General features: G+C 42.7%; 1 protein-coding gene across 1 annotated transcript in view; it reads right to left on the reverse strand.

The window, feature by feature from the left end:
• The window catches only part of LOC139269145 (sushi, von Willebrand factor type A, EGF and pentraxin domain-containing protein 1-like), a 92,578-nt gene that overhangs the window by 65,931 nt on the left and 3,085 nt on the right, over positions 1–23,562 (reverse strand). The window contains exons 3-13 of the mRNA XM_070888246.1: positions 22,223–22,615; positions 21,675–21,782; positions 20,487–20,672; positions 20,004–20,189; positions 18,615–18,800; positions 18,157–18,342; positions 17,494–17,679; positions 17,207–17,326; positions 11,872–11,899; positions 11,212–11,260; positions 7,005–7,119 (exon numbers count right to left, since the gene is read on the reverse strand). Coding sequence (XP_070744347.1) covers positions 7,005–7,119; positions 11,212–11,260; positions 11,872–11,899; positions 17,207–17,326; positions 17,494–17,679; positions 18,157–18,342; positions 18,615–18,800; positions 20,004–20,189; positions 20,487–20,672; positions 21,675–21,782; positions 22,223–22,615 — 1,743 coding nt within the window. The remainder of the gene's footprint in view (positions 1–7,004; positions 7,120–11,211; positions 11,261–11,871; positions 11,900–17,206; positions 17,327–17,493; positions 17,680–18,156; positions 18,343–18,614; positions 18,801–20,003; positions 20,190–20,486; positions 20,673–21,674; positions 21,783–22,222; positions 22,616–23,562) is intronic.

Raw genomic sequence — 23,562 nt, forward strand, 5'->3', positions numbered from 1 at the left:
TATGGGATGATTGAAAAGGAAGCACTCGCATGTGTCTACGGGGTGAAAAAGATGCACCAGTACCTTTTTGGCAGAAGGTTCGAGTTAGAAACGAACCACAAGCCATTAGCTTTGCTGTCGGACAACAGGGATGTTATCAATGCCAATGCGTCAGCTCGCATACAGCGATGGGCTCTCTCGCTGGCTGCGTATGACTACACTATACGGCACCGGCCAGGCACCGAAAATTGCGCTGACGCGCTCAACAGGCTTCCACTGGTCACCACTGAGGGGGCAGCGGAGCAAAGCGCGGAGATGGTCATGGCTGTCGATGCCTTTTACAGTGCAGGCTCCCCCATCACAGCCCATCAGATCAGAACCTGGACAAACAGATTAAGAAATGTGTCCTGACGGGGAATTGGGCGCCCGCACACGGAGCATGCCCTGAAGAGGTCAGACCGTTTCACAGACAGATGGATGAACTCTCCATCCAAACCGACTGCCTACTATGGGGCAGCCGGGTAGTCATGCCCCAGAGGGGTAGGGAAGCATTCATCAGGGAACTCCACAGCGACCATGTATGGTGGTCGGGAATTGATGCAGACCTGAAACACTGTATTCACAGGTGCACGACGTGTGCCGAGCTGGGCAATGCCCCCAGGGAGGCCCCACTCAGCCCGTGGCCCTGGCCCACCAAGCCATGGTCACGTATTCACGTAGACTACATGGGCCCGTTCATGAGAAAAATGTTCCTCATTGTTGTTGATGCATACTCGAAATGGATTGAGTGCATCATATTGAATTCGTGCACGACATTCACCATAGTGGAGAGTCTGCATGCGGTCTTTGCGACCCACTACTTGCCGGACATCCTAGTTAGCGACAACAGCCCATGTTTCACTAGCTATGAATTCCAGGAGTTCATGTTGGGTAATGGCATCAAACATGTCAGGACAGCGCCGTTCAAGCCGGCTTCCAATGGCCAGGCGGAACGTGCGGTCCAAATCATAAAGCAAGGCATGCTCCAAATTCAAGGACCCTCCCTTCAATACCATCTAGCGCGCCTCCTGCTGGCCTACAGGTCCCGACCGCATTCGCTCACGGGAGTCCCGCCAGCGGAACTACTCATGAAACGTACACTTAAAAACTCGGCTATCCCTCATTCATCCAGTCTTGACAGACATTGTTGAGGGCAAGCACCAGTCCAAAAATGAGTGCCACAACCGTAACTCAAAGGGGAGATGGATAGAAATCGATGACCCTGTATTTGTTCTTAATCATGCTGTGGGGCCCAAGTGGCTCCAGGGTACTCTAATTGGTAAAGAGGGGAATAGGGTCATAGTGGTCAGACTCAACAATGGGCAGATAAGCCGCAAGCATCTGGACCAAGTTTTAAAAAAAAAGGTTCAGCATAGACACTGAGGAACCTGAGGAAAATCATGAGATGCTGCCCACACCACTGCCAGTGAACGAGCAACAAGAACCATCAGCAGCATACACAGTCCCTGCGGTCAGCCCGGACGAGCCGGAATCACCACAAGTGACAAAGACGCATGCCAAGGCTCAACGACCAGAGCCCCAACTGCGGCGCTCCACAAGAGATCGTCGACCGCCTGAAAGACTCAATCTTTGACCCAAAGATGTTGGGGAGTGGTGATGTCATGTTTGTAACCTCACAGAACTGTAACCTTTATGTAACAAAACTGTACACTGTATTTACCTGAGAAATGCACACCTTGACTACAGGGGGTGAATTTGTGGGAGACGCTCCTCACCTGGTCATCCAGGTATATAGAAACATAGAAAATCGGTGCAGGAGTAGGCCATTCGGCCCTTCGAGCCTGAACTGCCATTCAATGAGTTCATGGCTGAACATGCAACTTCAGTACCCCATTCCTGCTTTCTCACCATACCCCTTGATCTCCCTAGTAGTAAGGACTACAACTAACTCCTTTTTGAATATATTTAGTGAATTGGCCTCAACAACTTTGTGGTAGAGAATTCCACAGGTTCACCACTCTCTGGGTGAAGAAGTTTCTCCTCATCTCGGTTCGAAATGCCTTACCCCTTATCCTTAGACTGTGACCCCTGGTTCTGGACTTCCCCAACATTCATAAGAACATAAGAATTAGGAACAGGAGTAGGCCATCTAGCCCCTCGAGCCTGCTCCGCCACCCAACAAGATCATGGTTAATCTGGCCGTGGACTCAGCTCCACTTACCCGCCCGCTCCCCATAATCCTTAATTCTCTTACTGGTTAAAAATCTATCTATCTGTGATTTGAATACATTCCATGAGCTAGCCTCAACTGCTTCCTTGGGCAGAGAATTCCACAGATTCACAACCCTCTGGGAGAAGAAATTCCTTCTCAACTCGGTTTTAAATTGGCTCCCCCGTATTTTGAGGCTGTGCCCCCTAGTTCTAGTCTCCCCGACCAATGGAAACAACACCTCTGCCTCTATCCTGTCTATCCCCTTCATTATTTTAAATGTTTCTATAAGATCACCCCTCATCCTTCTGAAATCCAATGAGTAAAGACCCAGTCTACTCAATCTATCATCATAAGGTAACCCCCTCATCTCCGGAATCAGCCTAGTGAATCATCTCTGTACCCCTTCCAAAGCTTAGTATATCCTTCCTTAAGTAAGATGACCAAAACTGCACGCAGTACTCCAGGTGCGGCCTCACCAATACCCTGTACAGTTGCAGCAGGACCTCCCTGCTTTTGTACTCCATCCCTCTCTCAATGAAGGCCAACATTCCATTCGCCTTCCTGATTACCTGCTGCACCTGCAAACTAACTTTTTGGGATTCATGCACAAGGACCCCCAGGTCCCTCTGCACTGCAGCTTTTTGTAATTTCTCCCCATTCAAATAATATTCCCTTTTACTGTTTTTTTTCCCAAGGTGGATGACCTCACATTTTCCGACATTGTATTTCATCTGCCAAACCTTAGCCCATTCGCTTAACCTATCTAAATCTCTTTGCAGCCTTTCTGTGTCCTCTACACAACCCGCTTTCCCACTAATCTTTGTGCCAGCTGCAAATTTTGTTGCACTACACTCTGTCCCCTCTTCCAGGTCATCTATGTATATTGTAAACAGTTGTGGTCCCAGCACCGATCCCTGTGGCACACCACTAACCACCGATTTCCAACCCGAAAAGGACCCATTTATCCTGACTCTCTGCTTTCTGTTAGCCAGCCAATTCTCGATCCATGCTAATACATTTCCTCTGACTCCGCGTACCTCTATCTTCTGCAGTAACCTTTTGTGTGACACCTTATCGAATGCCTTTTGGAAATCTAAATACACCACATCCATCGGTACACCTCTATCCACCATGCTCGTTATATCCTCAAAGAATTCCAGTAAATTAATTAAACATGATTTCCCCTTCATGAATCCATGTTGTGTCTGCTTGATTGCACTATTCCTATCTAGATGTCCCGCTATTTCTTCCTTAATGATAGCTTCAAGCATTTTCCCCACTACAGATGTTAAACTAACTGGCCTATAGTTACCTGCCTTTTGTCTGCCCCCTTTTTTAAACAGAGGCGTTACATTAGCTGCTTTCCAATCCGCTGGTACCTCCCCAGAGTCCAGAGAATTTTGGTAGATTATAACGAATGCATCTGCTATAACTTCTGCCATCTCTTTTAATACCCTGGGATGCATTTCATCAGGACCAGGGGACTTGTCTATCTTGAGTCCCATTAGCCTGTCCAGCACTACCCCCCTAGTGATAGTGATTGTCTCAAGGTCCTCCCTTCCCACATTCCCGTGACCAGCAATTTTTGGCATGGTTTTTGTGTCTTCCACTGTGAAAACCGAAGCAAAATAATTATTTAAGGTCTCGGCCATTTCCACATTTCCCATTATTAAATCCCCTTTCTCATCTTCTAAGGGACCAACATTTACTTTAGTCACTCTTTTCCATTTTATATATCGGTAAAAGCTTTTACTATCTGTTTTTATGTTTTGCGCAAGTTTACATTCGTAATCTATCTTCCCCTTCTTTATTGCTTTTTTAGTCATTCTTTGCTGTCGTTTAAAATTTTCCCAATCTTCTAGTTTTCCACTAACCTTGGCCACCTTTTACGCATTGGTTTTTAATTTGATACTCTCCTTTATTTCCTTGGTTATCCACGGCTGGTTATCCCTTCTCTTGCTGCCCTTCTTTTTCACTGGAATATATTTTTGTTGAGCACTATGAAAGAGCTCCTTAAAAGTCCTCCACTGTTCCTCAATTGTGCCACCGTTTAGTCTGTGTTCCCAGTCTACTTTAGCTAATTCTGCCCTCATCCCACTGTAGTCCCCTTTGTTTAAGCATAGTACGCTCGTTTGAGACACTACTTCCTCACCCTCAATCTGTATTACAAATTCAACCATACTGTGACCACTCATTCCGAGAGGATCTTTTACTAGGAGATCATTTATTATTCCTGTCTCATTACACAGGACCAGATCTAAGATAGCTTGCTCCCTTGTAGGTTCTGTAACATACTGTTCTAAGAAACAATCCCATATCCATTCTATGAATTCCTCCTCAAGGCTATCCCATGCGTTTTGATTTGACCAATCGATATGTAGGTTAAAATCCCCCATGATTACTGCCATTCCTTTTTCACATGCCTCCATTATTCCCTTGATTATTGTCCGCCCCACCGTGAAGTTATTATTTGGGGGCCTATAAACTATGCCCACCAGTGACTTTTTCCCCTTACTATCTCTAATCTCCACCCACAATGATTCAACATTTTGTTCATTAGAGCCAATATCGTTTCTCATAACTGCCCTGATATCATCCTTTATTAACAGAGCTACCCCACCTCCTTTCCCTTCTTATCTATCTTTCCGAATTGTCAGATACCCCTGTATGTTTAATTCCCAATCTTGGCCACCCTGCAATGTCGTTTCTGTAATGGCCACCAAATCATACCCATTTGTAATGATTTGTGCCGTCAATTCATTTACTTTATTTCGAATGCTGCGTGCATTTAGGTAGAGTGTTTTAATACTAGTTTTTAAATCATGATTTTTAGTTTTGACCCCTCCTGCAGTCCCTTTATATTCATACATATTGTCCCTTCCTATCACCTTGTGGTTTACACTTAGCCTAGTGCTACTCTGCTCTGTTGCCTCCTGCCTTTTGCATTCTTTCTTGGAGTTCTGTTCATCTGAGCTCTCACCCACTCTAGCTAGCTCAGAGCCCTCTCCTGGGTTCCCATCCCCTTGCCAAGCTAGCTTAAACCCTCCAAACCGTACTATCAAAACCACCCGCGAGAACCTTGGTCCCGTCTCTGTTGAGGTGTAACCTGTCCGACTTGTACAGGTCCCACCTTCCCCAGAAGCGGTCCCAATTGTTCAGGAAACTAAAGCCCTCCCTCCTACACCAATGGGAGAGTGGAGAGCACCAGTTCCAACTGTCGCAGGAGAGAGAGTGGAGAGCACCAGTTCAAACTGTCACAGGACGAGAGAGTGGAGAGCACCAGTTCCAACTGTCGCAGGAGAGAGAGTGGAGAGCACCAGTTCCCACTGTCACAGGACGGGAGAGTGGAGAGCACCAGTTCCAACTGTCGCAGGAGAGAGAGTGGAGAGCACCAGTTCCAACTGTCGCAGGAGAGAGAGTGGAGAGCACCAGTTCCAACTGTCGCAGGAGAGAGAGTGGAGAGCACCAGTTCCAACTGTCGCAGGAGAGAGAGTGGAGAGCACCAGTTCCAACTGTCGCAGGAGAGAGAGTGGAGAGCACCAGTTCCAACTGTCACAGGATGGGAGAGTGGAGAGCACCAGTTCCCACTGTCATAGGATGGGAGAGTGGAGAGCACCAGTTCCCACTGTCACAGGAGAGAGAGTGGAGAGCACCAGTTCCAACTGTCACAGGAGAGAGGTCTCATATAAAGGGAGGTTTCACACAGGGTCATCACTTCTTGGTCCTGTGAATAAGGGTACAGGTCACAGAGTGACCTTGTCTCCAGTATGTGCTTAGTGTTGATTTGCTGTAGTGTGTAAGGACACAACAAACACAAAGCTGCCAGAGTTCCCACTCCTTATTGTAATCAAGGACCCTCTGCTGGAAAGCACTTTGTGTGGTCTTTGGATAAAGACATGATCAGACACCAGCTGTGGTGCACCCAATGACGGAATATCCTGTCTAGGCTCACATGAAGTATGGACATTTGGGCGAAGTACGAGAGGACTACTAGCACCCGTAGAACCACACTTCAGGAGATGAAGGAAGTTAAAGGGAGGAGAAATAAAAACATTCCTTTTTCTTGCAAATAAAATTTGATGAAACCATTCAATGAAATTGCATGCAGTAAGCACACCAGACTATAGCATTCTGTCTTACCTTATAAGATTCTAACTCACAGCTGTTGATTCTGGTGCTCTACAAGTGCTCAGTTGAAGGTTGAATGAATAGAACCTGTTTCTGTCTGTCTGTCTGCACAGGAAAGGAGCACTGCACCAAATAGATAATCTTTGCAGACTGATACTTTCACTGTAGCTGCTAGCCTTATATCCTCGCTCATGCAGGAGATTCCACAACATTCTGGCCTTTCCAGAAAAATTTCCTGTGATGTTAACTGGTTAGAATAAAATAGACAGAACTCGGCTTTTGAATACCCCAAGGTATAAAGACGGACATCAAAGATTTTATCTGTTGCCAGTGACGAAATAAATGTAACCATCAGTTCTTATGTTTTTTTTCTCATTTTATGGGCAACTTTTCAACAAAAGTAGAAATATGGTAACAATGGAGCACAGCCAAGTATATTGTAATTGAGCTGAGCACTATCGGCCTCCATTTACATTGTAAGTGGAATTTACGTTACAACAGATGTCAGCTATGATAATGATGGAGGCGCCACAATTGGCTTCAGTACACCTGGGCTACCAAGAGGATTTTTTTTTCCGGCCACTCCATGTGTAAACCTTTCCAATCAGGTTTCTGCCACAGCACTGAAAGTGCTCTAATCATAGTCACAAATGTCATCCTCTGACTGTGACCATATTACACTGACCGTCCTCATCATTCTTGAGCTGACTGCAGCCTTTGACATGGTAGTCCACACCATCCTCCTCCAACGCCTCTTCTACATTGTCCAGTTGGGTTGCACTTTCCTCGCTTGGTTCCACCTTTACCGATCCAGTCATAACCAGAGTCTCCTACAACGGCTTCTCTTCTCACTCCCATACTGTTACCTCTGGAGTCCCCCATGGATCCATCCTTGGCACCCTCCTATTTCTCATCTACACACTGCACCTCAGCGACATTATCCGAAGACAGAATGTCAGGTTCCACATGTACACTGATGACACCCAGCTCTACCTCACCATAACCTCTCTCGACCCCTCCATTGCCTCAGTATTGTCAGACTGCTTGTCCGGCATCCAGCCAAGTCACCAAAGCTGGGTTTTCCTGATCTGTGTATATTAAACACAAATTGGACACTGCCCTTACCAACTGACCTTTTGAAGGAGCAGCCTTTTATCTGCTTTTTCACTTCAGTATGTTTTTTAAACACCTACTTACTGCAGCGGTTTCCTCTGATATGAGTTTGTTTTATTTTAGGAAAACAAATTCCAGTCTGACAGCCAAAAGTGGGCCTCATGTGATGGTAATTGAAGCTTTTTCAATAAGGAAGGAAAAGTGATGAGTATGCTTGTCCAGATAAAGACTTCTTTGCCCTCTTCCTTCCAGACAGCCTGTCGCTAATATTTGTACACCATAATTTCAAGGTCTAAGTGACAAACTACAATAAACCAATCAAAACAGCAATCTTGTGCTTTGTCTTGAGTCAGCTGGCCAACTGATCTGATTGTTGAGTTGGGTTACACTTGTTAATAATAAATTGTAAGGACTGGAAGCCTCAAACCCCCAAGGATTTATTGGACATTGTCTGGTCATTGCGTTTAATATTTTTTCTCACCACAGAAAGAAAGCTGGTTTGTGGGAGGGGCCCAGGTGCAGCTCCATGTTGGACTTGGAATGATGGGCAGGGAGTCTGGAATGACAATGGCCAACATAAGGCAAGAGGTGGGCTAATGGAGTCCATTGTTCGGCAAGGTGACCTCGTCAATCAGTGATTACCTGGGTGAGTTACCAGAACAATAGAGAGCCATTAAACCCAGACTGCCTGGAAGCGAAAACCTATCACTGGACTCAAACACAGGAAGCCTCAAAAACAAAGAACTTTATTGGGTAAAAGCAGAAAACATATCCACAGCAAACCTTGAAACAAAGGCCAAAGGAAGACACACCCACACAAAGCCTCAACAGCAATGACCCAGGAAGGGCAAACAGACTTGGATATAAAAAGTGGCCGTGTGGCCATCTCTCGCTCTCTCTTGCCTCATTGCTTCGCCCCTACAAGAATCCAACCCTCTGTATTGTGTCGGAGAGAAGAAACTAGAAGAGACACCTTTTCATCGGAAGAAGCAGCGAGTAAGCCAGTGAAATCAGTGAGCATTTCTGCACACACATCTTTTAAGATCACAGTCACGTGTGAGGGGGTATCGTGCGTTCTCCCAACCAAATTCTTAGGGGTTTACAGGGGAAGTGTTTTAGACGTTGGGGCACTTCGTATTAGACCGACCACACTGTGCATTGTACTGCTTTTGTTTGTTTTACACACCATGGTGTGTGTGGTTTTACTGAGTGCAGGTGTGTGTTTTAGCTTTAATAAAGTATTGCCGGTTGAGACCGAGGCATTTGTCCGTGACTCATTCATCTGTTTAGTACAGTAATCACTCCCAGGTCTCGAACTAGTGTAACGTGGATGTGCGTCGAAAACATCTAAGGGAAACCACTTACAGTGGTTGGGATGTTCATCTAATGACTACAAACGGAGTAAAAAGTCCAGCCGGAGCGACCTAGCCCATGTCCATCCTATAGAGATCTATGAAGGCAATTGACAGCACAATCAGTATGTCCAGCATTTACATTTTATTGAAATGATATATACAAATGAATATCAATCAGTAACAGATATACAAATAATTTATTTAATCCTCATGTACAATGACATTAATTTAGAAATGAGAATACCTTAAAATATCTTAAAACACAATGGCTATGGTCACTTTCCTCTTTCATACATAAATACTTTCATATGAGCTACATTTAAAATGATGCATCAAAATTGTCCAATCTGCCACTTTTTTTTTCTTATGTGTAAATTTTGTGTTCATTATGGTGAGGGATATCACGGCTGGGGAATGGAACAATTTTCAATTTCCATGTGGAATTAATATTGTATTATTTTACTAAAATCATTCATACTGTATCTGGCATCCTAACTGGCTTATTTCTTTCAAACAGATGTGTTATCAAATTGCATGAGAAACATGGTTTCAACTGTCTACATAAATTTAAAGGCCTTGTCAAATTACTCTAGCGAAAACACATATTGGGGACCAGTAAGTAATCGGATGCAGTGTTTTTTAGCACCAAATTATTTGTTGCCGAATATTTCTTAATTGCTTTTGAGAGGGAAGAACCTGGCACATAATGAACAAATTATCATCAGTCCCTATCAACTTACAAAAAAAAGGTGCATTTGAACAACCCATGAATTAGGAAATAAGATATGGCTCCAAGTTAACAAGCCCATAGTCACAACGTCATGTCATACACAGGTATGGAGTCATATAAATAACAGCAGGACACCAATGTCATACACACCATAAGTGTAGTTAGCCTGATGAGACAATTATACAAATCTAACAATCACACTTCAGGTAATATTACAGCACATCCCATAGGGAGGAATTAAATAAACCGATAATAAATATCAATTCTGTACACACTCATATAACCATATATACAGTAAGTGCATAAAAATTGCAGAACAATGTAATTCGTTCAATGGTTATTGTGCAGTTTCACACTGATTACTAAGAGAACCATTTGACTTTGTATTCCCATACCTGATGTAATTTTATTTAAATTATTTCCATTTACAATAAGGGATTTGAACCATCTTACCATTCAGTTTGTTGTTTTGTACATTACCATCTTTATTATTAATAAATTAAATCCTTCCTTCAACTATTGTAACCAATTAAGTTGGGAACATAATTGTTCATTTTTAGATCTGTTAATGTTAGATTTCATAAAACTTAACATATGATGCAGTGGGTTTATACATCCCGTGAGTCATGGCATTGGAATGCTTGGGCATCAATTCGCGCATAACGTCTTGATCTTGGAAGTGCTATCAGATAAAAGGAGTGGACGGAGGGTTGGAGCAAGGATATAGTCAGAGGGACATGATCCTTGGCCAGATACAGAGGCTTAGGAGCAGGCCTAGATGTAGGCTACTGTCCTGTCATCATAGAAAATGCTGTGTGATGTAAGGGAAACCTAAAGGAGTTAGTGCAGTAGTGGTTGAAATTATAGTAACAAATTTGGCCAAATCCATTATTGCATGCAATAAATTATCTCACCCTTTGCTGGATTTGTGTTTAATACACCAGTCACAGAGGTCATTAGTAATGCACATATTCTATACAGTAAACAACTTGTACAAAACAACACAACACTGAATCTATTGATCTAACATATCCACTGATCTAACAAGTAGTTTGAGACCAATTATATGACTGCCTATGTCTCCTTTAAAGAGGAGTTGTGCCATTTTCACAATGCCCATTCTCATCTCGCCTCTGGCTGCTTTTTGTAAAAGTGACAAATTTGTCATAACGCAACAGCCATAAAGGAACTGTTTTGGGACTTAATTCTGTGATGGTAAACACGTTACACAATCTATGCATCTTCGTATGATGGAGCGTTAGTATCTTGTCAGTGGCGTTTGTCATTCAGAAAGATGGAAGATTGGTGTTAATGAAAATTAAAGAGGGTGAACTGTTCTGTTGGTAAAGGATACCCATCCATTCATAATGTGGTAGCAATTTGTTGGAATGGTTGAAGATGCAAAATCAATGAATGTGGACATTTTTCACAATCCTTTCTTATTTGTCTGTTCTTTGATTAAAAAAGTATGGAAGACCTGAAATAAGAAATGTAAAGCACAATTAGAAATATTACACATGCTGTTCTACCCAGTCCCACCCTTAGAATCAAAAGAATAAATCAGCTTTAAGCTTTATCAGAAACTGTTGAAAATTGCGATGTAGTTATCTCACTATTGCCAGCAAAAAAGACTAATAATGGGTAATGATCAGTTAAATATCGGTCTCTCACCTGAGCACATGCTGTCACTACACCTCATCGTTCATCTTGTAAGTGCCTGATGTTTTATTCTGTTTATCATTGCTGTAAAAAGGAAATAAAGACTTAATTAGCATTTAGAAATAATTGCCTACATTTATTGGGCTATAACTAATTTAAGTTTACTGTATATTTTTCCCTCTTCTAACTGTACTGACTGGGTACCATTTCATGATTGTTGACTGCCAATTTTAGCGTGTGAGCCGAGACAACGGGTTTTGGTAAGCTACTTGATCATGGAAACCATCTCAGCCGGTCAGATCCTGTGTGTGCCATGTCCACACATGACGAGGTACAAATCAATCAGTACTAGTGAACCTGACTCATTTATTTTCCCCGCTCTTGCTCAGGCCATCCCTACATTACGCCAGCTGAGATCAGCTAATTCAGCACAGACTCGGTGAGGAAGCTGGCACCTTCCTGGTCTATAAGGCTCACTTCCACATTGGCTGGTGCCATTAGCGACTGAAGTATCAGGGAACCTTTCACTTTAATGTGAAAAGCCCATAGATACTGTTGCAGTCATTACAATCCTAACATCGCTTGCACTGAGTTTACATAAAGCCACAGGTCACGCAGAGGCGAATAATATTTGAAAGTGGCCATGTGACAGGCCATTTCCAAAAAAATCTTTTAAAACATTTACAAATTCTTACCTTGAAAGTGAAAACTTTTTTGCTTGTGCTAAAAGGGAGAGAGAGAAAGAAAATCAATTGATTTTATTTTCCACAGAAAAGAACATTTAAGTTAAGACAACAGGTTCAGCTGACAACATGGTGTTACTGAGAGCTGACTATTCAAACAAACTATCAATAAAACAAAGTACATGCAACACTGGATCAACCACTGTTAAAATTGTTATAATTAGGGCAAATGATTTGTTGCAACGTATGATTTGCTACCGGCCAGAGCTGCTCAAAACCAGCATTCCCTCTGCCTCTGGGACTTCTTATGCAAACTTGGACACCAAATTGCACCACGATTTGTACGATTTGTCACAGGATATTGTGCAGTGATTGATCACTTGCCCCAGTTATAAAATCCACAGCACAAAGAGACAACTAACAATTTATTTTCTCACCCTTGGTGATTGAAGGCAATTATAATCAACTGCCAATTAATGATAGCTAGATTAGCCACATTTATCAGTTTACATCGCAATGTGAATGGAGAGTTATATAACAAACAAAAACAGTGACTGTGATTTAGTACCATTCCAAACAGAAGCTCGGAATGAAACCATTCTGGGCTGATTCCCTGAAGCTGTTTGGGAAATCGCCAGTCTGCATCCCATTGCTTCTCAGTCTTCTCAGTTAAATGGTTAGAAAATCAGTGCTGGGGAATAGCAACATAGAAAATAGGTGCAGGAGTAGGCCATTCGGCCCTTTGAGCCTGCACCACCATTCAATAAGATCATGGCTCAGCATTCCCTCAATACCCCTTTGCTGCTTTCTCTCCGTACTCCTTGATCCCCTTCGCCGTAAGGGCCATATCTAACTCCCTCTTGAATATTTCCAAAAAACTGGCATCAACAACTCTCTGCAACAGGGAATTCCACAGGTTGACAACTCTCTGAGTAAAGAAGTTTCTCCTCATCTCAGTCCTAAATGGCCTACCCCTTATCCTAAGACTGTGTCCCCTGGTTCTGGACTTCCCGAACATCAGGAACATTCTACCCGCATCTAAACTGTCCCAGTCCCGTCAGAATCTTATGTGTTTCTATGAGATCCCCTCTCATCCTTCTAAACTCCAATGTATAAATGCCCAGTTGATCCATTCTCTCCTCATATGTCAGTCCAGCCATCCCGGGAATCAGTCTGGTGAACCTTCGCTGCACTCTCTCAATAGCAAGAATATCCTTCCTCATTTAGGAGACCAAAACTGAACACAATATTCCAGGTGAGGCCTCACCAAGGCCCTGTACAACTGCAGTAAGACCTCCCTGCTCCGATACTCAAATCTCCTAGCTATGAAGGCCAACATACCATTTGCCTTCTTCACCGCCTGCTGTACCTGTATGCCAACTTTCAATGACTGATGAACCATGACACCCAGGTCTCGTTGCACCTCCCCTTTTCCTAATCTGCCGCCATTCAGATAATATTCTGCCTTCGTGTTTTTGCCCCCAAAGTGGATAACCTCACATTTATCCACATTATACTGCATCTGCCATGCATTTTCCCACTCACCTAACCTGTCCACGTCACCCTGCAGCCTCTTAGCGTCCCCCTCACAGCTCACACTGCCACCCAGTTTAGTGTCATCTGAAAACTTGGATATTACACTCAATTCCTTCATCTAAATCATTGATATATATTGTAAAGAGCTGGGGTCCCAGCACTGAGCTCTTCGGCACTCCACTAGTCACTGCCTGCCATTCTGAAAAGGACCCGTTTATCCTGACTCTCTGCTTCCTGTCTGCCATCCAGTTCTCTATCCACGTCAGTATATTACCCCCAATACCATATGCTTTGATTTTGTACACCAATCTCTTGTGTGGGACCTTGTCAAAAGCCTTTTGAAAATCCAAATACACCACATCCACTGGTTCTCCCTTGTCTCCTCTACTAGTTATATCCACAAAAAATTCCAGAAGATTTGTCAAGCATGATTTCCCCTTCATAAATCCATGCTGACTTGGACCGATCCTGTCACTATTTCGAAATGCGCTGCTATTTCATCCTTAATAATTGATTCCAACATTTTCCCCACTACTGATGTCAGGCTATAATTACCCGCTTTCTCTCTCCCTCCCTTTTTAAAAAGTGGTGTTACATTAGCTACCTTCCAGTCCATAGGAGCTGATCCAGAGTCGATAGACTGTTGGAAAATTATCACCAATGCATCCACTATTTCTAGGGCCACTTCCTTAAGTACTCTGGAATGCAGACGATCAGGCCCCGGGGATTTATCGGCCTTCAATCCCATCAATTTCCCAAACACAATTTCCTGACTAATAAGGATATCCTTCAGATCCTCCTTCTCACTAGACCCTCGGTCGCCTAGTACTTCCGGAAGGTTATTTGTGTCTTCCTTCGTGAAGACAGAACCAAAGTATTTGTTCAATTGGTCTGTCATTTCTTTGTTCCCCATTATAAATTCACCTGATTCTGACTGCAAGGGACCTACGTTTGTCTTCACTAACCTTTTTCTCTTCACATATCTATGGAAGCTTTTGCAGTCAGTTTTTATATTCCCAGCAAGCTTCTTCTCCAACTCTATTTTCCCCCTCTTAATGAAACCCTTTTTCCTCCTCTGCTGAATTCTAAATTTCTCCCAGTCCTCAGGTTTACTGCTTTTTCTGGCCAATTTATATGCCTCCTCCTTGGATTTATCACTATCCTTCATTTCCTTTGTTAGCCACGGTTGAGCCACCTTTCCTGTTTTATTTTTACTCCAGACAGGATGTACAATTGCTGAAGTTCATCCATGTGATCTTTAAATGTTTGCCATTGCCTATCCACCGTCAAACCTTTAAGTATCATTTGCCTGTCTATTCTAGCCAATTCACGCCTCAAACCATCAAAGTTACCTTTCCATAAGTTCAGGACCTTAGTTTCTGAATTAATTGTGTCACTCTCCATCTTAATAAAGAATTCTACCATGTTATGGTCACTCTTCCCCAAGGGACCTCACACAAGATTGCTAATTAGTCCTTTCTCATTACACATCACCCAGTCTAGGATGGCCAGCTCCCAGGTTGGTTCCTCGACATATTGGTCAAGAAAACCATCTCTAATATGCTCTAGGAAATCCTCCTCCACCACATTGCTACCAGTTTGGTTAGCCCAATCAATATGTAGATTAAAGTCACCCATGATAACTGCTGTACCTTTATTGCATGCATCCCTAATTTCTTGTTTGCTGTCCCCAACCTCACTACTACTGTTTGGTGGTCTGTACACAACTCCCACTAGCGTTTTCTGCCCTTTGGTATTCCGTAGCTCCACCCATACCGATTCCACATCATCCAAGCTAATGTCCTTTCTTACTATTGCATTAATTTGTTCTTTAATTAGCAATGCCATCCCGCCTCCTTTTCCTTTCTGTCTATCCTTCCTAAATGTTGAATACCCCTGGATGTTTAGTTCCCAGCCTTGGTCACCCTGGAGCCATGTCTCCGTGATGCCAATTACATCATACCCGTTAACTGCTATCTGCGCAGTTAATTCATCCACCTTATTCCGAATACTTCTCACATTGAGGCACAGAGCCTTCAGGCTTGTCTTTCTAACACACTTTGCCCCTTTAGAATTTTGCTGTAATGTGGCCCTTTTTGTTTTTTGCCTTAGGTTTCTCTGCCCTCCACATTTACTTTTCTTCTTTCTATCTTTTGCTTCTGCCCCCATTTTACTTCCCTCTGTCTCCCTGCATAGGTTCCCATCCCCCTGCCATATTAACTCCTCCCCAACAGCACTAGCAAACACTCCCCCTAGGACATTGGTTGCGGTCCTGCCCAGGTGCAAACCGTCCGGTTTGTACTGGTCCTACCTCCCCCAGAACCAGTTCCAATGTCCCAGGAATTTGAATCCCTCCCTTCTGCACCACTCCTCAAGCCACGGAAGAATGGAACATGATACAAATGTGCACACCCAACATCAGGCACAGGACAACCAACTGAAGAGGAAATCTTCTCCCAATATGCCTGTACCCCAGTGTGCTATTTTTATTACACCAACTATACTTAAAGCCATTCTTGGTGAGATGGCTAATTATTGCTATATTACGGGAAGGTCTGTGTTTTGGACCATTCTCACAATGAATGAGGTCATTTCAAGTTAGATTCTGCAGAGAAAGGATCCTTTCACCCTATCCATTTGGGCTGGTTTCAGAGCCAGGTCCCAGCGAGGAAAGTGCTAATCTGCAGCCCGCCCCTCCCTCGTCCTCTCATTTCTTCATTTTTTATTTTGTTTTTGACCAACATGACCTTTACGCTTCATATTTTTTTTTAAATCTGAGGTCAGATCTCCACCCTTACAGCAGGAAACCATTATTGTTTATCAGCTCAACAATCTGAGCAAGAAGTGTTCACCTGCACGTTGTATGTTTTTCTAATAAACGTCTCATTTCCAGATCGTGATATTAGTAACAAACATTAGTAATATTTGTATGAAATTTCCCTGTCTGCTAGTTTAACAATGGTGTAAATTTAATAACTTGTGCAAGCAAAGGAATTTCCCATGAACATGTTTGTTACTAACATCACACAACATGATTTCAATCTCTACAGTCTTTACTCTGTTCCTATTTAATTTGTAACCTATTTAATTTGTTTTATTTTTGCCCAGATTTCCCCATTAGATTCCCATGCCCGCCAACCATCATCATATTTGCTTTTTTCATTCCGAACCTCGGAATGGTTTATGAAGCAGACCTCTCCACTTTAATGTGAGAAGCCCATAGATACTGTGGATGAACTGGTAATGTGTAGTGCGATTGTTAAACCTTTGTTAATAAACCAACTAGTTCTTAATAGCAATGTGTTGCTATAAATTCTTAAGCAAAGAACCCATGAAGCAAATACATTAGAGTGGGTCCCTCTAAATTTCTGCCCCCGCTCTTCCCCAACGCCCCCCCCCCACATCCATGAGTTGGGAATACTACACAACTTTTTGCCCTGTATCTAACAGTCCAGCTGAGAGCAACAGTAGCCAGAGACTTGTGCTCTGTGGGGAATTAAGTTTAAATGGTAGTGGGGTTCAAAGGAATCCAATGGGCAGCCAGTTCTTTAAAACTCAAGCTAGGAGGTTGGCTAGGAACTGCTTTTATGATCCAATAACTATGATAGCAGATTAAGTGTGTTGTGAGGTTGTACCACCCTAACCACTTTGAGGGGACACACCATGAAGCCTAGCTCAACCTTGACACACCTTGCAGGAAATAACCTGTTAAAAGCCTTTTTGGTCAAACAGAAATAGCTGTGAAGTCTGATTGAAAAAAAGAATACAAGAAATTGCAAGAATAGAAAACGATTATCTGAGGCATATTTACTTTTCTTTCTGAGCTGTCTCACTATCCAGCCTATCAGTGTCACAGCAGAGATGCCAGATGCAACAACAGACGCTGTTAATATCGGTGTGTAATTTTCAGGTATTAACTGCGGAGCAGAATCTAAGAACAGACAGAAAACCAACATTAAAAACATTACAGAATATTTCAACAAACGTCATAATTTAACTTTAAAGAGAAATTATTTCCAAATATACCCCAAGTAATTCTTACTAAAGACACGTGATTAACAAGCAGGTATTAAAATGAAATATGAAGTTTCAACGTACCTTCGCAGGTCGGTATTGGTGACGACCATGTTCCAGAGCCCTTACATTGAACACTCACTGATCCATTCAATGAGAAACCTTCCATACAGCTGAAGTCACAAGCTGAGTGGTAACTGAAGTTTCCCATTGGATGGGAACAGTTAATCTTCCCATTTTCAGGAATCTGTGGGACATCACATTTCACAGCTGGAATGAAAGAGCATAAATTGAATGCAAATTATCACTGAACAATATTTAACCACTGACTTGTGTAAAATTACATGCAAGTTCTTCCTGTCTATTTTACCACATTCTTATAAGTGCACCTTATGGAAGACAAGCTTTTGTTAAGCTATGCTAAGTAAGAAATATATTTTAAGTTGTGTATATACTTTAAAATAATTTGAGATTAATGAAATATTTTAACCAAAGATTGTGAAGGGTATACTATGTAATGGGGAATAATAAGTGAGAGATGGGTTATAAATAATGTATGCTGCATCCAACCCCCATCCCAATGACTGAATGTCAGAGGGATAGGTTAGCGATAGGTGCATCATGGAGGCATCAATTTTGACTTGTAAATTCCAAATATTGTCAGATTTCAAAATAGATTCTGCAAGAAATTGCAGAAGCTGCTTTGAAAGTACTTATTTAACTGGCAGCACTTGTACTGAAAATTACCGTTGCAAGTTGGCATTGGTGCTGTCCATTGACCTGCAGCTTCACACTCGATTCTGCTTGATCCACTCAATACAAATCCTTCTGGGCAGCTAAAATCACATGTTGAGTTGTAACTGAATGGTGCAGTTGGTTTTGAGCAGGTCACAATAACCTGGCCTTGAGTCAGCAGGTTTTCACATTGTACAGCTGTAACATATAAAGGAGAATTGGTTGAGTTGCAGTGCACCATGCAAAGTACCACAGCACGTGCATTTTGCAATTCTATACGTTGACCTGCATTGAAGCTTATATTCTGAATGTTACGGTTCAAGCATAGTTCTCACACTTTTAATCTGAATTATGCTGATAGCATGATTGCTCAGAGCAAGCCTGAGACTCGACCTTCAAAATTGGGGGTCGGCGTTTAGAGCTCTTTTATCTTTAGAGCTCTTTAATTTTTAGATACTATTTGCCTGTACCTTCACAGTTGGGGATGGGCGCTGACCATTCTCCAGATGCTCCACACTCCGCTCTGTCTGATCCTTGGAGCTCAAACCCTTCGGCACAGCTGAAGTCACACGTTGAGTTGTAACTGAAATCTCCGATGGGATGAGAACAGACCATGAATCCTTGTCCCGGAATCTCCAGACTTCCACATTTCACAGCTGAAACAGAAATCAAACAATATAAGTTCATGTACATAAATACAAAAACTTCTATTCTGAACATAAGTCAACTGAAATCCAATCCATCAAACCATTTTGAAATTTCTACATTTTGTTCCTTGGTATAATCTGAGACTCTTACCAAGATGTTTGAAAGAGCTCGCAACTAGTCCCACTCTCCTGCGTTTTCCCCACAGCCCTGCAAATTTTCCCTTTTGAAAGTTACAATTGAATCAGCTTCCATCACCCTTTCAGCTAGTGCATTCCAAATTATTCCTTTAATTCTGTCGATGTGACTCTTTGGGAGTCATACAAAGAGCACATAATAGTAAGAGGGAGAGGGATACAAATTGCCCACACCCTGTTTCGGTGGCTTTTATCACAGCTGCGGTTCAGGTTGACTCTTTTGCAAAATTGGGCTCTTTGTTTTGTTTTGATCCATAAGTCTGTCATAATGCGGGTGGTGACTATCCCTGAGGGGCAAAGACACAGCGGTGACAGCAACGTGGGGGCGGAAGTGGGAGCGGGTGCGGAGTCACCGCTGCGATGACATCATCTTAGCGCCACGTCACCACGGCTCTCCCCTTCACGTAAAGGGAAGAGCCACCGCACTTTTAAAACTTCAGGCCACTGGACCACCGGGGAGGGTTTCGGCCGGGCCAGCGGCCATGACGGGATGCCAGGCTGCCTGTTGACGGCCCGGCCAAACCCGGGGGCATATTTGTTGGACTGACCTGGCAGTCGGCCGAAGATAAAAAGCGTGGTGGCAATGACAGTAGGCCCTCCCCTTTAAGGAAAGCCGTACCACCACTGTAGAAGACCACAGTCTCACTGGACCATTGGGCAAACGGTTGTTTTGGCACTGGTGAACCTTCTCTGAACTGCCTCCAATGCAAGTATATCCCTCCTTAAATAAGGAGACCATAACTATACGCAGTGCTCTAGGTGTGAGCTCAGCAATACCCTGTACAGTTGAAGCAGGACTTTCCTGCTGTTATACGCATTCTACATGTTAACTGACATTGAAGCTTAATATTCTGAACGTTACGGTTCAAGCATAGTTCTCACACTTTTAACCTGAATTATGCTAATTGCATGATTACTCAGAACAAGCCTGAGACTCGACCTTCAAAATTGGGTGTCTGCTTTTAGAGCTCTCTTATCTTTAGAGCGCTTTAATTTTTAGATACTATTTGCCTGTACCTTCACAGTTGGGGATGGGCGCTGACCATTCTCCAGATGCTCCACACTCCGCTCTGTCTGATCCTTGGAGCTCAAACCCTTCGGCACAGCTGAAGTCACACGTTGAGTTGTAACTGAAATCTCCGATGGGATGAGAACAGACCATGAATCCTTGTCCAGGAACCTCCAGACTTCCACATTTCACAGCTGAAACAGTAATCAAACAATATAAGTTCACGAACATAAATACAAAAACTTCTATTCTGAACATAATTCAGCTGAAATCTAATCTGTCAAACTATTTTCAAGTTTCTACTTTTCATTCATTGGTATAACTGCCTTAATATCTCCAAACCTCTGCATTTCGCAACTGATTCATATAAATTATGAAATTCAATATAAGCTTAAACACCATCACCTATAAAAGTGCATCATCCACTTAATGTTCTAAAATCTGTTTCAGGATTTTCTCTTTTTGTTAATGTATCTTGTTTGACCCTGTACCTTCACAGCTGGGTGTCTCCGCTGTCCATATTCCTGTCGCATTGCACCGGAGACTCTGTGACCCCTGCAGTGTAAACCCTGCTGCACAGTGAAAGTCACACGTAGAGCTGTAGCTGAAGTTTCCATTAGGATGGGTGCAGCCCATAGTCGCTTGGTCAGGAGCATTGAGAGTGGCACACTGTTCAACTGGACAGGAGGTAATGGAATGACATGTTAATTACTGCGTTACAATTTCTTTTATAAGTTTGCATAAAAATTTGTGTTATTGAATATTACTTTAAACATTTACATAGTGACTACTTGTGAATATTTTAGAAATAATTTCCATACTCACTTGCATATTGTCATTCACTTCTCATATAAAGGAAGAACTTTCTTCTGTCTGTGATGCATTAGCTGTTCTAAGTTATGGCAGCAGTAGAGACCCGAACATTGGGCCCTGGTGCTTGTGGATTGGGCAGTATGGGGGTGGGAGGGGTGGCTGGTGGGGGGTTGGGGGTTGGAAAATCAGCCTGTCTTTGTTCCTGCTCACTACCCAGGGACTCCTGCTGGAAAATGAGAGCGTATTGACATGGGGTGAGGCAAAACCTTCCCACACCAGGGTTTTGAGTTAGCAAATGAGGAATGGTCACTTGGGTGAAGTGGTGGAGGCCTGACAGCAGCCATCGAACCATACCCAGCAAGGAGTCATTGTCAACAGGAGAGGGAGGGAAAAATTGCATAGGCAAAAACAAATCTGAAGAAGGGATACAACTTAGCAGTTGCTATAATTAAATTAATGATGAATGGAGGAAGTTGATTCTGTAAATATATACAGGTACAACGTCTCAAATCCGGCTGTTCGAAAACTGAAATTGTCTGAAATCAGGACATTTTTGAGGCGGCCAAGACGGCGACATCAGGCAGCGAGGGACGAGGAAACCTGTAAAACCCGGTAAAAATACACAATGCCCATGGGGGGGGGGGCCGCGGGCTGCGAGGATCGGTGGGTGGCGAGGAGCACCAAGAGCGAGGTCCGAAATCCATCAAAATCCGAAAACCGGCACGGTTTCAGTCCCGAGGTTGCCGGATTCCAGACATGTGTGTGCGTGTGTGTATATATATTTATATATAAAATTCCTCAAATAATAGGTCATATTATTTCATATAAATCAGTTCATTCTCTGTATGAAAGTAGCATTCCCATACCATGTTCACACTCTGGCCCATAGTATCCATCATTGCATGCACATCTGTAACTTCCAATAGTCTCCACACATTCTCCATAACCACTGCATGAAGTGGGAACGCACGAAGCTAAAAAAAACACAACACAACTCAGAAATCAATGCATATTAGCAATTTTTATACACGTAGAAGAACTTTTATATAAACTTCTATTAGAAGATGTGGTGCACAATAGTGGCATTGCCACAATGAATGCATTTAAATAATTCAATGTTATCATATTCGCAATGTAATTAAAGAATAATTTTCCACATGCAAGTTACAAATTGGGTTATTTTAATGGCTAATCTCGTGTTTAGAGATTACTCACAAATACATCCTTTTTGTTTACAGAGGGCACTTGAATAATGTACTAATGTTGGATCAGGAGAGTGTGTGAAGAACCCTTTTGCAGTGATTCAGGATTTGTGTAAAATCTTTCATTTAGATGTGGTTCTGAGATTAAGGATAATTGTGATGAAAACACAGAGCACTCTTTAAAATAATCTTTGGTCAGTTTTTATTCTTACCTTTGTAACACAGAGGTCTTTTCTTTTTGTCACAGCTGATGTCATTCCACATCCCTGTATCCTGTGTCCTCTTTATGTACATTTCTACACAGTCTTCTTTCCCATTTTCTCCTTCATTATTAGGTTCCCCATGAGCCCAGTTCTCTGCCTCTTTGTTGAGTGGCTTATCAGTACCAACCCAGGTCCAAACGCCATGTATTTTCCTTATTCCAATCCAGTAGTAATATGGTGCAAATGGTAGAACCCTATTCAAATGCTCAATTTCTTCTGCATTCTGGATTGCAACTAGATCTGTGTAATGTCTTTTACAGAAACTTCTTGCATTTTCCCAGGGCATATTTTCTTTAATATCGGCATAGGTCCAGCCATGGATTATTTCTAGAAGCATTAGTTCTGTGAAGAAAAGGAGAATTCTGATGAATGATACTGGTGAGTACGCTACCCACTGTTTGAATCAATTTGCTTCCCTACTTCCATGTTTCGATTTGTACCAAACGTTGTGATTATTATTTATGGGGATATGCTGGGGAATGGAACACTTTCCCATTTCTGGCACCCAATGTCAGCACCAAGCAATCCCAAGTCTATTTAGAAGCAAAGCAAAGCTCCTTTACTCTGTCCCAACTCCAGAGATGAATCTTCTGCTACATGGCATTGGTGAGATCATACCCAGAGTACTGCATACAGTTTTGATCTCCTTATTTAAGAAGGGATATGCTTGCATTGGAGGCAGTTCAGAGAAGGTTCACTCAGTTAATTCCTGAGAGGAAGGGATTGTCTCATGAAGAAAGGTTGAGCAGGTTGGGTCTATACTCACTGGAGTTTAGAAGAATGAGAGGTGATCTTATTGAAACATATAAGATTCTGAGGGGGCTTGACAGGGTAAATGCAGAGAGGATGTTTCCCCTTGTGATAGAATCTAGAACTAGGGGGCATAGTTTTAGAATAAGGGGTCACCCATTTAAAACTGAGATAAGGAGGAATTTCTTCTCTGAGTGTCGTAAATCTTTAGAATTCTCTAACCCAGAGAGCTGTTGAGGCTAGGTCATTGAATTTATTTCAGGTAGAAATAGTCAGATTTTTGAACGATAGGGGAATCAAGGGTTATGGGAAGCGGGCAGGAAAGTTGAGTTGAGGCCAAGATCAGATCAGCCATGATCTTATTTAATGGCAGAGCAGGCTCGAGGGGCCAAATGGCCTACTCCTGCTCCTATTTCTTATGTTCTTATGTTCTTATGTTCTTTTGTACCTGTGACAGGTTTGCATTTTCCACACCAGCCATTCTATGGCCTTTCTGAGTGAAATTGATAAGTTAGTGCTAATTAGTGTAGAATTAAGTT

Source organism: Pristiophorus japonicus, chromosome 8 (assembly GCF_044704955.1).
Source record: "Pristiophorus japonicus isolate sPriJap1 chromosome 8, sPriJap1.hap1, whole genome shotgun sequence".
NCBI classification, from domain to species: Eukaryota; Metazoa; Chordata; class Chondrichthyes; family Pristiophoridae; genus Pristiophorus; species Pristiophorus japonicus.